Below are 14,856 nucleotides of genomic sequence, written 5' to 3' on the forward strand. Positions count from 1 at the left end.
TTTAGAGCTGATGGGTCCTAATCAGACACACAACCTCACTGAGTTACATTGAACCTAAGATCACCTAAATGAATATTATATAGGCCAGTACTGAGTCTGTCTTGACAACATATCCCATCTCCATGGTGAATAACAATAACAGTATACCAGCTCTCTGCTTCCATCTAGTAGCCAGAGGCAGTACCACAGGCTGGTGCCAATCAGACAGGAAGTCACATCACCTGTGCTCTCCCATCACACCCAGATGATTTAAACGAGGTGTGTAGCAGCATGTCCTCTTACTGAAGATTCTACCTGCTCTACCTACCTACGACACAGTTCATCTGGCAGGCTGTTATCTGGAACAGATTGGCGACAGAAACAATAAGGTTTACAGCAGATGTGTTAGCTAGAAGAGGAGTAATATTATAATTTAGATGGTTAATTGTCAGTTTGTATTCTAAAGCTGCAGTCAGTTTAGTTCTGCCTCCAAGCATCTCCTGGATTACTAAGGTAGATTTAGAGTAACTGTTCAGACCGGTTTAACCTGGAGGTTAGTTTTAGGCTGTAGAGATGAAGGAGGAGATTGCAGCAGCTGTGTTCTTCGTGGCTCGGCTGGCGAAGCGCCATGGTAGTTTAGATGCTGAGAGCAGAGAGAGGTTTGCTGCTGCCCTCACCTCTGCTCTGTTTGAGACCTACAAGACCCACTGGTACCCACACATACCTGTCAAGGGACAGGCCTACCGGTCAGTACCCACACACCACACACACCACACCAAACACGGGCAAGATTGCCTCAATGGTTTTGTGTAGGTGCCTGCGTATGAACCACGCCCAGCGGAAGGACCCCGTGTTGGAGAAGGCCTGTGTCTGGAGTGCTGTGTGCTACGAGAACCTGGGGTTGCCACGGGAGATTACCATCTGGGTCGACCCGGGGGAAGTGTCCTGCAGGTGAGTTCTACAAGGTTCTACTGCAGACTCTAGGGTCTAGAACGTTCTACAGCATCTAGGGTTCTAGAACGTTCTACTGGGCTCCATGGTTCTAGAAGGTTCCAGGTGGGTCTACTGTAGCCTCTAGGTTCTACTGCAGACTCTAGGGTCTAGAACGTTCTACAGCATCTAGGGTTCTAGAACGTTCTACTGGGCTCCATGGTTCTAGAAGGTTCCAGGTGGGTCTACTGTAGCCTCTAGGTTCTACTGTCTCCACTGCACCAGTCTGTTGGCGGACAACTGGGAAGCCAGGGTCATATTCATTAGGATACACTGTTGAAAAATGTTTTGATACAGTGTAAACTAATGAATACGACCCAGGGTTGTGTTCATTAGGGTACATCAGAGTTGGTGTTTCTTATTGGACCAGTTCAGCTAGAACCTCCCTGTGCTCGTTCTGTTAACCTGGCCCCCAGGGGATGGGCTACTGTGCTGTGGCAGGAAGTAGTTGTGACGCGTTTCCTGTGTAGGTATGGTGAGCGCAGTGTTCCCTTCTGCGTGACGCAGGGCTGTCACTGTGGTGACGGGGAGTTCTCCCGCCGAGTACATGATGCCGTGGAGCGGGCTGCCTCAGACATCCAATCAGGTGTTCTGGTTCTAAATCTTAACTGCTTTTCTGTTTTACTCCTGTTTCTCAGACATGACTGTTTAGAATTCTCACCCTGATTATCAAATGTGTTACAACATGTATTTGAAATGTGTTTAAATAAAGCTTTGATTCGCTCCAATCAGGATCTTCCTCTGAGGGCGGGGACACCAGCATGAGTAGCAGCTGCAGCAGCCTATCAGCTCCCTGCCCTGCCCTGGGCCAAGCCCCCAACCCGGAACCCAAAACCATTCCAACAGTCAGCAACCCAAACAGTGTCTACCAGGTAACTAACACTCGGAGCTCTCTGTGGTGTAACTAACCAGGGCACGGTTTCCCAAAAGCATTTTAAGGCTAAATTCATCGTTAGAACCTTTGTAGGAGTGTTACATTTCAGATCTGTTTCCCAAAACCATGGTTACTAAAGTTGAACCTAAAACACCCTACAGTTGATTTCCTCTGCCCTGGGGATATCTAATTGGCATAATAAAAAATCTAAGTTAGATCTGTTTTTTTTGCATTGGATGTCTCAATTCACTGCATATGCAGATGTCTCACTTCTGCATCTGCAGTGGACGAGCTAGAAAATCTGTCTTGCCACAGTTTGGCCTACAAACTACACTGAACAAATATAAACCCAACAATTTCAAAGATATTACTGAGTTACAGGTTATATTAGAAAATCAGTCAACTGAAATTAATTTGGCCCTATTCGATGGATTTCAGATGACTGGGAATACAGATATGCATCTGTCACAGATACCTATAAAAATAAAAAAATGGTAGCGGCGTGGATCAGAACAAGACCGTCTCTGGCGTGACCACCACTTGTGACCGACCGGATTGATTCGGTCTTATGTAGCAAAATTTGAATTGGAGTTTTTAACATTGGAAAAAAGTAGAATCAGAGCTCAAATGGTATATTATACACTACAGTTGAGGAACAATGGGAAAGTAATTCTGCTTTGAAAGTTGACTTGTAAACTCACATCAGAGAGAATGTTTTGGTAAATACCGGAGAGCTCTGTCTACACCCATTCAGCATCGTTCACACCCTCTTAAGCTTTAGCCCCACCCAGCTCTTTAAGGATTCACATGTGAGGCCATGTACTAAACAACCAAAGAGTTCAAGACTAAACATTCATTCATTACATTCACATCATTTAGCAGACGCTCTTATCCAGAGCGACTTACAAATTGGTGCGTTCAACTTATGATAGCCAGTGGGACAACCACTTTTCTTATTTTTAAAGAAAAAATTGTGGGTGGGGGGAGGTAGAAGGATTACTTTATACTATTCCAGGTATTCCTTAAAGAGGTAGGGTTTCAAGTGTCTCCGGAAGGTGGTCAGTGACTCCGCTGTCGTGGGGGAGCTTGTTCCACCATTGGGGTGCCAGAGCAGCGAATAGCTTTGACTGGGCTGAGCGGGAACTGTGCTTCCGTAGAGGTAGGGGGGCCAGCAGGCCAGAGGTGGATGAATGTAGTGCCCTCGTTTCAGCATTATCATGCTGAAACATGAGGCGATGGCAGCGTATGAATGGCACAAATCCCGCAGGTGTAGAAGCAGGATGTGGAGGTCCTGGGATGCTGTGGTTACACGTGGTCTGGGGAGGTCCTGGGATGCTGTGGTTACACGTGGTCTGGGGAGGTCCTGGGATGCTGTGGTTACACGTGGTCTGCGGTTGTGAGGCCGGTTGGACGTACTGCCAAATTCTCTAAAACTAAATATTCCGTATGCACATCTGATTTCTCTCAAATTTTGTGCACAAATGTTTACATGCCTGTTAGTGAGAATTTCTCCTTTGCCAAGATAATCCATCCACCTGACAGATGTAGCATAACAAGAAGCTGATTAAACAGCATGATCATTACACAGGTGCACCTTGTGCTGGGGACTATTTATAAGGCCACTCTAAAATGTGCAGTTGTCACAACACAGTGCCACAGATGTGAAGTTTTGAGGGAGCGTGCAATGGGCATGCTGACTGCAGGAATGTCCACCAGGTGCTGTTGCCAGAGAATTGAATGTTAATTTCTCTTCAATAAGCCATCTCCAACGTCATTTGAGACTCCCAACCGCAGACCACGTGTGTGAACGGTTTGCTGAGGTCAATGTTGTGAATAGTGTTCCCATGGTGGGGTTATGGTATGGGCAGGCATAGGCTACGGACAACGAACAAAATTACATTTTATCGATGGCAACTTGAATGCACTGAGATGCTGTGGCGAGATCCTGAGGCCCATTGTCGTGCCATTCATCCGCCACAATCTCCTAATCTTTCAGCATGATGATGCACGTCCCCATGTCGCAAGGATCTGTACACAATTCCAGATAGCTGAAAATGTCCCAGTTCTTCCATGGCCTGCATACTCACCAGACATGTCACCCATTGAGCATGTTTGGGATGCTCTGGATCTACGTGTACGACAACGTGTTCCAGTTTGCGCCAATATCCAGGAACTTCCCACAGCCATTGAAGAGGAGTGAGACAACATTCCACAGGCCACAATCAACAGCCTGATCAACTCTACGTGAAGGAGATGTCTTTCTGCTTGAGGTAATGGTGGTCACATCAGATACGGACTGGTTTTCTGATCCATGCACCTACTTTTGCAGATCTGTATTCCCAGTCATGTGAAATCCATAGATTAGTGCCTAATGAATTTATTTCAACTTCCTTATATGAACTGTAACTCAGTAAAATCGTTAATTGTTGCATTTTTGTTCAGTATATTTAATGTAGCCTAATGTGCACAATATGCCATATCATTGACTTAGGTCATATTTATTATAATTATAGGGAAAGTATTAGAATGAGCCAAAGGTGATATCTCTCTAGGAGCTGATCCGTTGTCAGTATTGTGGGCTAATTCTAATGTTAAGGTAAGATTTGAATGGAGAAAGCTGACCTGAGAGCAGCGCTGCCTTTCGAGCATATCAGTATTGGCGCATGCCTCAACGACACCCTTACCAAACATTCTCTCGGAGTGGTGTTTTTGGGGAAACCCATGGAAAATCTTAGGATGTTGTAGGAAAGGTGCATCTTTAAATCACTCCTAAGAGTAAGTACCATAACTATTGGGAACCGATAGCTCAGTTGGTAGAGCATGGCGCTTGCAACGCCAGGGTAGTTGGTTCGTTTCCCACAGGGGGCCAGTATGAAAATGTATGCACTCACTAACTGTAAGTCGCTCTGGATAAGTGCGTCTGCTAAAATGTAAAAAAATCCTGTAAGGAGTGTGTAATGTAACTAACCAGGTTCTGGTTTCCCTTAAGCGATTGTAATAATCATTTTTTGATTAAAAAAAAGTTTTTAATGATTCATCTTAACTACAACTGCCGACGATGTACCCTGTGTTTCCCTGAACACCAGGCAGAGAGAATGTTCTGAGGCAGTGTTGCAACTGATAGGATCGAAAGGCTGCTCTAGGATTAGATTTCTTAATTTCAAACCTTACCTTTGAATTATTCCACAATACTGATGGATCAGCTCCTAGAGAGATTACCACCTACGGATGCAGACTCTGATGCGTCTTATTCTACCCAATACAAATGCACTAAATCACTGATTTGGCACTTTGCGCAGATGTTAGGCTACACATGAAATATATTGAGACAAATTACAAACCGTAGCCTACAAGTAGCAAACTAGAACTACATTTATTGATCATAAAACATATTTAATTATTCTAAATGGGCCTATAGCCTATTTTAATGCAGTCATCCATTTTTAATTTGAAGCATCTTATGTTTGTATCAATCGACATTGACAACTTTTATATTTATTTATTTATTTATTTGTTTATTTATTTATTTGTTTATTTATTTATTTATTTATTTATTTATTTATTTATTTATTTGTTTATTTGTTTATTTATTTATTTGTTTATTTGTTTATTTGTTTATTTATTTATTTATTTGTAGGAACTTTGTACTGACGGTCTGCGGTCACAGAGACAAAAAAAAAGTGATTTTTGTTTAGTGGAAATCTTCGGTGCATAAAATGACGTTGGAGTGAAAAACACATCTAACGATGCAGTGGTTATATTACTTAGTGTTTAAGTGCAACTTTAGTAGCTATGGTTTTGGGGAAACTGCTTGGAGATTTAACGATGCTTCTACGAAGATTCTTACAATGAACTTGGCCTTATGATGCTTTTGGGAAACTGGGCCCTGTAAGCTCTGGGGGTTTAGATACTCTTGTTGTGTTCAAGACCTTGTAGAAAAATGAGTTTCCCACTTGGAGAATATCAGAAACAACCAATCGGAACCTCTATGCAAAATGCACACAAATGAACTTTCCGAGTTGTCTTGAACACCAACTGATGTTTTCAATAACTTGTTGAGATTTAGATGCTGTGTAACTCTCTCGCTCTGTTCCAGTTCAGTGAGTTTGCTCCAGCGCCATCCCCTCCAGCCTGGTCAGCTTACCCCAAGAGGAAGGCCTTCCCTGGGGACAGCTACCCTCCTCACGGCCCCCCCTCTGGACCTCAGTTCGCCCAGCAGCAGCACAGCCAGTTCCTGCCTCATAAAAGCTTCAAACCTTACAGAGCCACCTCCTCCTTCAATGGGCCCAGACAGGACAAATACCACTGGGTCAGCAAGAACCGCTCCTAGAACCCGCTGGACCTTAGAACCCATTACATAGACCCCACAGGGCTGCTCGGAGCCCAGGACACTTTAAAATACTAAAGGTTTTTTAAAAAGTGTGAATTTATTTATCAAATGGTTAAGCAATGCTGTTTATGCATTTTTAAAAGTTGCACAGTATTTTAATTTAAAAAATGTTTATGTTGTCTTAACTATTGTGATAAACTGGATAAGATTGTCTGAATAAAATGATCCGTTTTTTTAAAACTGTAGTGTTGGTTGGTGTCTAGGGCCTTTTCCTCTGAACACAGTTGGCAATATACAGGTTTACATTTGGCCATATTATTCAGGTTAATTTGGTTGGTGCTTGAAATTAAATGCACTCGCACATCTGAGCGGTCTTCTTGCAGGTATGTGGGAACAATGCGAAGCGAAACCCACACTGCTCTTTCTATCTCTTTTATTCAGCCTTGCATGTCAGTCTCTTGGCCTTCATCAGAGCTTTTGTGGAAGTTCATTCCACATCCTCAAGTAGACTTCTATTTTGCCCCTTTTATCAAAAGTGTTGGAAAAACTTTGTCAGTCTGACTGGCGTGGTGTCTATAGTGTTCTCTCTGGTATGCAATCTGGTTTCTGCTCAGATTATGGATGTCACTGCAACCTTAAAGGTCCTAAATGATGTCACTATTGCCCTTGATTCTAAGCGATGTTGTGCTGCTATTTTTATTGACTTGGCCAAAGCATTGATACGGCAGGCCATTCCATTCTTGTGGGCCGGCTAAGGAGTATTGGTGTCTGAGGGGTCTTTGGCCTGGTTTGCTAACTACCTCTGTCAAAGAGTGCAGTGTATAAAGTCAGAACATCTGCTGTCTCAGCCACTGCCTGTCACCAAGGGAGTACCCCAAGGCTCCATCTTAGGCCCCACGCTCTTCTCAATTTACATCAACATGGCTCAGGCAGTAGGAAGCTCTCCCATCCATTTATATGCAGATGATAGTCTTCTACTCATCTGCCGCCTCCTTGGATTTTGTGTTAAATGCTCTACAACAAAGCTTTCTTAGTGTCCAACAAGCTTTCTTTGCCCTTACCCTTGTTCTGAACACCTCCAAAACAAAGGTCATGTGGTTTGGTAAGAAGAATGCCTGTCTCCCCACCGGTGTGATTACTACTTCTGAGGGTTTAGCGCTTGAGGTAGTCACCTCATACAAGTCCTTGGGAGTACGGTTAGACGGTCCACTGTCCTTCTCTCAGCACATATCAAAGCTGCAGGCTAAGGTTAAATCTAGACTTGGTTCCTCTATCGTAATCGCTCCTTTTTCACCCCAGCTGCCAAACTAACCCGGATTCAGATGACCATTCTACCCATGCTAGATTGGCAGGTAAGGGTGCTCTCGAGGGCTAGATGTTCTTTATCATTTGGCCATCAGATTTGCCACCAATGCTCCTTATAGGACGCATCACTGCACTCTATACTCCTCTGTAAACTGGTCATCTCTGTATACCCGTCACAACACCCACTGGTTGATGCTTATTTATAAAACCCTCTTAGGCCTCACTCCCCCCTATCTGAGATACCTACTGCAGCCCTCGTCCTCCACATACAACACCCGTTCTGCCAGTAATATTCTGTTAAAGGTCCCCAAAACACACACATCCCTGGGTCGCTCCTCTTTTCAGTTCACTGCAGCTATCGACTGGAACGAGCTGCAAAAAACACTCAAACTGGACAGTTTTATCTCCATCTCTTAATTCAAAGACTCAATCATGGACACTCTTACTGACAGTTGTGGCTGCTTCACGTGATGTATTGTTGTCTCTACCTTCTTGCCCTTTGTGCTGTTGTCTGTTGCCCAATAATGTTTGTACCATGTTTTGTGCTGCTACCATGTTGTGCTGCTGCCATGTTATTGTCATGTTATGTTGCTACCTTGCTGTGTTGTCATGTGTTGCTGCCATGCTATGTTGTCTCAGGTCTCTCTTTATGTATTGTTGTGGTGTCTCTTGTCCTGATGTGTGTTTTGTCCTATATTTTAATTGAAAAATATACACTGCTCAAAAAAATAAAGGGAACACTAAAATAACACATCCTAGATCTGAATGAATTAAATAATCTTATTAAATACTTTTTTTTACATAGTTGAATGTGCTGACAACAAAATCACACACAAATTATCAATGGAAATCAAATTTATCAACCCATGGAGGTCTGGATTTGGAGTCACCTTCAAAATTAAAGTGGAAAACCACACTACAGGCTGATCCAACTTTGATGTAATGTCCTTAAAACAAGTCAAAATGAGGCTCAGTAGTGTGTGTGGCCTCCACGTGCTTGTATGACCTCCCTACAACGCCTGGGCGTGCTCCTGATGAGGTGGCGGATGGTCTCCTGAGGGATCTTTTCCCAGACCTGGACTAAAGCATCTGCCAACTCCTGGACAGTCTGTGGTGCAACGTGGTGTTGGTGGATGGAGCGAGACATGATGTCCCAGATGTGCTCAATTGGATTCAGGTCTGGGGAACGGGCGGGCCAGTCCATTGCATCAATGCCTTCCTCTTGCATGAACTGCTGACACACTCCAGCCACATGAGGTCTAGCATTGTCTTGCATTAGGAGGAACCCAGGGCCAACCGCACCAGCATACGGTCTCACAAGGGGTCTGAGGATCTCATCTCGGTACCTAATGGCAGTCAGGCTACCTCTGGCGAGCACACGGAGGGCTGTGCGGCCCCCCAAAGAAATGCCACCCCACACCATGACTGACCCACCGCCAAACCGGTCATGCTGGAGGATGTTGCAGGCAGCAGAACGTTCTCCACGGCATCTCCAGACTCTGTCACGTCTGTCACGTGCTCAGTGTGAACCTGCTTTCATCTGTGAAGAGCACAGGGCGCCAGTGGCAAATTTGCCAATCTTGGTGTTCTCTGGCAAATGCCCGTCCTGCATGGTGTTGGGCTGTAAGCACAACCCCCACCTGTGGATGTCGGGCCCTCATACCACCCTCATGGAGTCTGTTTCTGACCGTTTGAGCAGACACATGCACATTTGTGGCCTGCTGGAGGTCATTTTGCAGGGCTCTGGCAGTGCTCCTCCTGCTCCTCCTTGCACAAAGGCGGAGGTAGCAGTCCTGCTGCTGGGTTGTTGCCCTCCTACGGCCTCCTCCACGTCTCCTGATGTACTGTCCTGTCTCCTGGTAGCGCCTCCATGCTCTGGACACTACGCTGACAGACACAGCAAACCTTCTTGCCACAGCTCGCATTGATGTGCCATCCTGGATGAGCTGCACTACCTGAGCCACTTGTGTGGGTTGTAGACTCCGTCTCATGCTACCACTAGAGTGAAAGCACCGCCAGCATTCAAAAGTGACCAAAGCATCAGCCAGGAAGCATAGGAACTGAGAAGTGGTCTGTGGTCACCACCTGCAAAACCAGTCCTTTATTGGGGGTGTCTTGCTAATTGCCTATAATTTCCACCTGTTGTCTATTCCATTTGCACAACAGCATGTGACATGTATTGTCAATCAGTGTTGCTTCCTAAGTGGACAGTTTGATTTCACAGAAGTGTGATTGACTTGGAGTTACATTGTGTTGTTTAAGTGTTCCCTTAATTTTTTTGAGCAGTGTATATATCTCAGCCCCCGTCCCCGCAGGAGGCCTTTTGGTAGGCCGTAATTGTAAATAAGAATTTATTCTTAACTGACTTGTTAAATAAAGGTGTAATAAAACACATAGCTAAAACAGTTGGCACAAATCAAAATGTAAATTTCAGTGATTGTGAACCATCAACAAATCCTAAAGAAAAACATTAAAGTTCTGTTTGATTTGACTATATACAACACTGGATGCAATGAAACAAAACAATTATGCTAATTGCAAAAAAATGGCGTGGCCTAAACTGTGAAATGTTTACTTACGGGCCATTCCCAACAATGCAGAGAAAGAACATTGAGAAATAACTGCGGAAATAAAATTAGCATAATGAAAACATCCCCATTTAAGTCTGTCAGTTTATGCTAGAGATATGTTTTTTTGCATTGGATGGGGTCTCAATCCACCGCATCCTCCGATGTTGCACTTCCACATCTGCAGTGAAAGGTGACAGAGCTACAGCGGTGAAAGTTGACAGAGTTACAGTGGTGAAAGGTGACAGAGCTACAGCGGTGAAAGGTGACAGAGCTACAGCGGTGAAAGGTGAAGAGCTACAGCGGTGAAAGGTGACAGAGCTACAGCGGTGAAAGGTGACAGAGCTACAGTGGTGAAAGGTGACAGAGCTACAGCGGTGAAAGTTGACAGAGTTACAGTGGTGAAAGGTGACAGAGCTACAGCGGTGAAAGGTGACAGAGCTACAGCGGTGAAAGGTGAAGAGCTACAGCGGTGAAAGGTGACAGAGCTACAGCGGTGAAAGGTGACAGAGCTACAGCGGTGAAAGGTGACAGAGCTACAGCGGTGAAAGGTGACAGAGCTACAGCGGTGAAAGGTGACAGAGCTACAGCGGTGTTTGTCAGACCATCAGACATCCCGGAAATCAGTCTTCTAACGAAACCGTCTGTAGCGTCCGAACAGCCTACAAACTATTATGACAATGGAAAGATGAGACTCTCCGTTTTGCTCTGCGACCTCCACAAGCGTTGTGGCCTAAGCATTGTTGTTCACTTGTTTACTCCAATTAGGGAAGGGGTGGTGGGGTTGGAAAGTAATAAAGGGAAATATATATATTTTTAAAGGATATGTAGTTGTGTATGTGTATGTATATATATATATATATATATATATATATATATATATATATATACAGTGAGGGAAAACAGTATTTGATCCCCTGCTGATTTTGTACATTTGCCCACTGACAAAGACATGATCAGTCTATAATTTTAATGGTAGGTTTATTTGAACAGTGAGAGACAGAATAACAACAACAAAAATCCAGAAAAACGCATGTCAAAAATGTTATAAATTGATTTGCATTTTAATGAGGGAAATAAGTATTTGACCCCTCTGCAAAACATTACTTAGTACTTGGTGGCAAAACCCTTGTTGGCAATCACAGAGGTCAGACGTTTTTTGTAGTTGGCCACCAGGTTTGCACACATCTCAGGAGGGATTTTGTCCCACTCCTCTTTGCAGATCTTCTCCAAGTCATTAAGGTTTCGAGGCTGACGTTTGGCAACTCGAACCTTCAGCTCCCTCCACAGATTTTCTATGGGATTAAGGTCTGGAGACTGGCTAGGCCACTCCAGGACCTTAATGTGCTTCTTCTTGAGCCACTCCTTTGTCGTGTGTTTTGGGTCATTGTCATGCTGGAATACCCATCCACGACCCATTTTCAATGCCCTGGCTGAGGGAAGGAGGTTCTCACCCAAGATTTGACGGTACATGGCTCCATCCATTGTCCCTTTGATGTGGTAAAGTTGTCCTGTCCCCTTAGCAGAAAAACACTGTCAAAGCATAATGTTTCCACCTCCATGTTTGACGGTGGGGATGGTGTTCTTGGGGTCATAGGCAGCATTCCTCCTCCTCCAAACACGGCGAGTTGAGTTGATGCCAAAGAACTCAATTTTGGTCTCATCTCACCACAACACTTTCACCCAGTTCTCCTCTGAATCATTCAGATGTTCATTGGCAAACTTCAGACGGCCCTGTATATGTGCTTTCTTGAGCAGGGGGACCTTGCGGGCGCTGCAGGATTTCAGTCCTTCACGGCGTAGTGTGTTACCAATTGTTTTCTTGGTGACTATGGTCCCAGCTGCCTTGAGATCATTGACAAGATCCTCCCGTGTAGTTCTGAGCTGATTCCTCACCGTTCTCATGATCATTGCAACTCCACGAGGTGAGATCTTGCATGGAGCCCCAGGCCGAGGGAGATTTACAGTTATTTTGTGTTTCTTCCATTTGCGAATAATCGCACCAACTGTTGTTACCTTCTCACCAAGCTGCTTGGCGATGGTCTTGTAGCCTATTCCAGCCTTGTGTAGGCCTACAATCTTCAATCACTGCAGTTTACAGCCTAGACAATAATTCTGTACTAACAATAATACATTCCTCATTGCACTGTGTTGTAGCCTAAGAGGTATAATAATTTTAGGCCTAATGATATCAATAATGGAGCTGCCTGACGACCGCAGAGCGCAGCATGGAGGAACGCATAGGCCTATATCTTGCGGTTGATAATCTGCTACGTAGGCTGAAGGAGTGATGCAGCCTACAAACATGCATGTTGAATTAGTGCAATGGCCTATTAAACAGTTATAAATGTAGTCTATAGCCTATTAAACTGTTATAATGTAGTCTATAGCCTATTAAACAGTTATAAATGTAGTCTATAGCCTATTAAACTGTTACAAATGTAGTCTATTGCTTATTAAACTGTTATAATGTAGTCTATAGCCTATTAAACAGTTATAAATGTAGTCTATAGCCTATTAAACTGTTATAATGTAGTCTATAGCCTATTAAACAGTTATAAATGTAGTCTATAGCCTATTAAACTGTTACAAATGTAGTCTATTGCCTATTAAACTGTTATAATGTAGTCTATAGCCTATTAAACTGTTATAATGTAGTCTATAGCCTATTAAACTGTTATAAATGTAGTCTATAGCCTATTAAACTGTTATAATGTAGTCTATAGCATATTAAACTGTTATAATGTAGTCTATAGCCTATTAAACTGTTATAAATGTAGTCTATAGCCTATTAAACTGTTATAATGTAGTCTATAGCCTATTAAACTGGTATAATGTAGTCTATAGCCATTAAACTGTTATAATGTAGTCTATAACCTATTAAACAGTTACAAATGTAGTTTATAGCCTAAAACTGTTATAAATGTAGTCTATAACCTATTAAACTGTTACAAATGTAGTCTATAGCCTATTAAACTGTTATAAATGTAGTCTATAGCCTATTAAACTTAAAGTAGTCTATAGACTATTAAACTGTTATAAATGTAGTCTATAGCCTATTAAACTTATAATGTAGTCTATAGCCTATTAAACTGTTATAATGTAGTCTATAGCCTATTAAACTGTTATAATGTAGTCTATAACCTATTAAACTGTTATAAATGTAGTCTATAGCCTATTAAACTTATAATGTAGTCTATAGCCTAATAAACTGTTATAATGTAGTCTATAGCCTATTAAACTGTTATAATGTAGTCTATAGCCTATTAAACTGTTATAATGTAGTTTATAGCCTAAAACTGTTATAAATGTAGTCTATAGCCTATTAAACTGTTATAATGTAGTCTATAGCCTATTAAACTGTTATAATGTAGTCTATAGCCTATTAAACTGTTATAATGTAGTCTATAACCTATTAAACTGTTATAAATGTAGTCTATAGCCTATTAAACTTATAATGTAGTCTATAGCCTATTAAACTTATAATGTAGTCTATAGCCTATTAAACTTATAATGTAGTCTATAGCCTATTAAACTGTTATAATGTAGTCTATAGCCTATTAAACTGTTATAATGTAGTCTAAAGCCTATTAAACTGTTATAAATGTAGTCTATAGCCTATTAAACTGTTATAATGTAGTCTATAGCCTATTAAACTGTTATAATGTAGTCTATAGCCTATTAAACTGTTATAAATGTAGTCTATAGCCTATTAAACTGTTATAAATGTAGTCTATAGCCTATTAAACTGGTATAATGTAGTCTATAGCCTATTAAACTGTTATAATGTAGTCTATAGCCTATTAAACTGTTATAAATGTAGTCTATAGCCTATTAAACTTATAATGTAGTCTATAGCCTATTAAACTGTAATAATGTAGTCTATAGCCTATTAAACTGTTATAATGTAGTCTATAGCCTATTAAACTGTTATAATGTAGTCTATAGCCTATTAAACTGCTATGAATGTAGTTTATAGCCTATTAAACAGTTATAAATGTAGTCTATAGCCTATTAAACTGTCACAAATGTAGTCTATAGCCTATTAAACTTATAATGTAGTCTATAGCCTATTAAACTGTTATAAATGTAGTCTATAGCCTATTAAACTTATAATGTAGTCTATAGCCTATTAAACTTATAATGTAGTCTATAGCCTATTAAACTGTTATAATGTAGTCTATAGCCTATTAAACTGTTATAATGTAGTCTATAGCCTATTAAACTGTTATAAATGTAGTCTATAGCCTATTAAACTTATAATGTAGTCTATAGCCTATTAAACGTATAATGTAGTCTATAGCCTATTAAACTTATAATGTAGTCTATAGCCTATTAAACTGTTATAAATGTAGTCTATAGCCTATTAAACTGTTATAATGTAGTCTATAGCCTATTAAACTTATAATGTAGTCTATAGCCTATTAAACTGTTATAAATGTAGTCTATAGCCTATTAAACTGTTATAATGTAGTCTATAGCCTATTAAACAGTTATAATGTAGTCTATAGCCTATTAAACTTATAATGTAGTCTATAGCCTATTAAACTGTTATAATGTAGTCTATAGCCTATTAAACTGTTATAAATGTAGTCTATAGCCTATTAAACTTATAATGTAGTCTATAGCCTATTAAACTGTTATAAATGTAGTCTATAACCTATTAAACTGTTACAAATGTAGTCTATAGCCTATTAAACTGTTATAATGTAGTCTATAGCCTATTAAACTGTTATAATGTAGTCTATAGCCTATTAAACTGTTATAAATGTAGTCTATAGCCTATTAAACTTATAATGTAGTCTATAGCC

The 14,856-nt window shown here is 41.5% G+C and overlaps 1 protein-coding gene across 1 annotated transcript; it reads left to right on the top strand.

The window, feature by feature from the left end:
* The first annotated feature begins 298 nt into the window (after window positions 1–298).
* Window positions 299–6,371, top strand: LOC121580119 (maternal B9.15 protein-like). Its single transcript, XM_041895173.1, has 5 exons — window positions 299–725; window positions 793–930; window positions 1,440–1,555; window positions 1,702–1,841; window positions 5,940–6,371. Exons 1-5 carry the CDS (start codon window positions 553–555, stop codon window positions 6,171–6,173), a joined length of 801 nt encoding a protein of 266 aa, XP_041751107.1. The 5' UTR covers window positions 299–552; the 3' UTR covers window positions 6,174–6,371.
* The last annotated feature ends 8,485 nt before the right edge of the window (window positions 6,372–14,856 follow it).

Source organism: Coregonus clupeaformis, chromosome 15 (assembly GCF_020615455.1).
Source record: "Coregonus clupeaformis isolate EN_2021a chromosome 15, ASM2061545v1, whole genome shotgun sequence".
Lineage (NCBI taxonomy): Eukaryota > Metazoa > Chordata > Actinopteri > Salmoniformes > Salmonidae > Coregonus > Coregonus clupeaformis.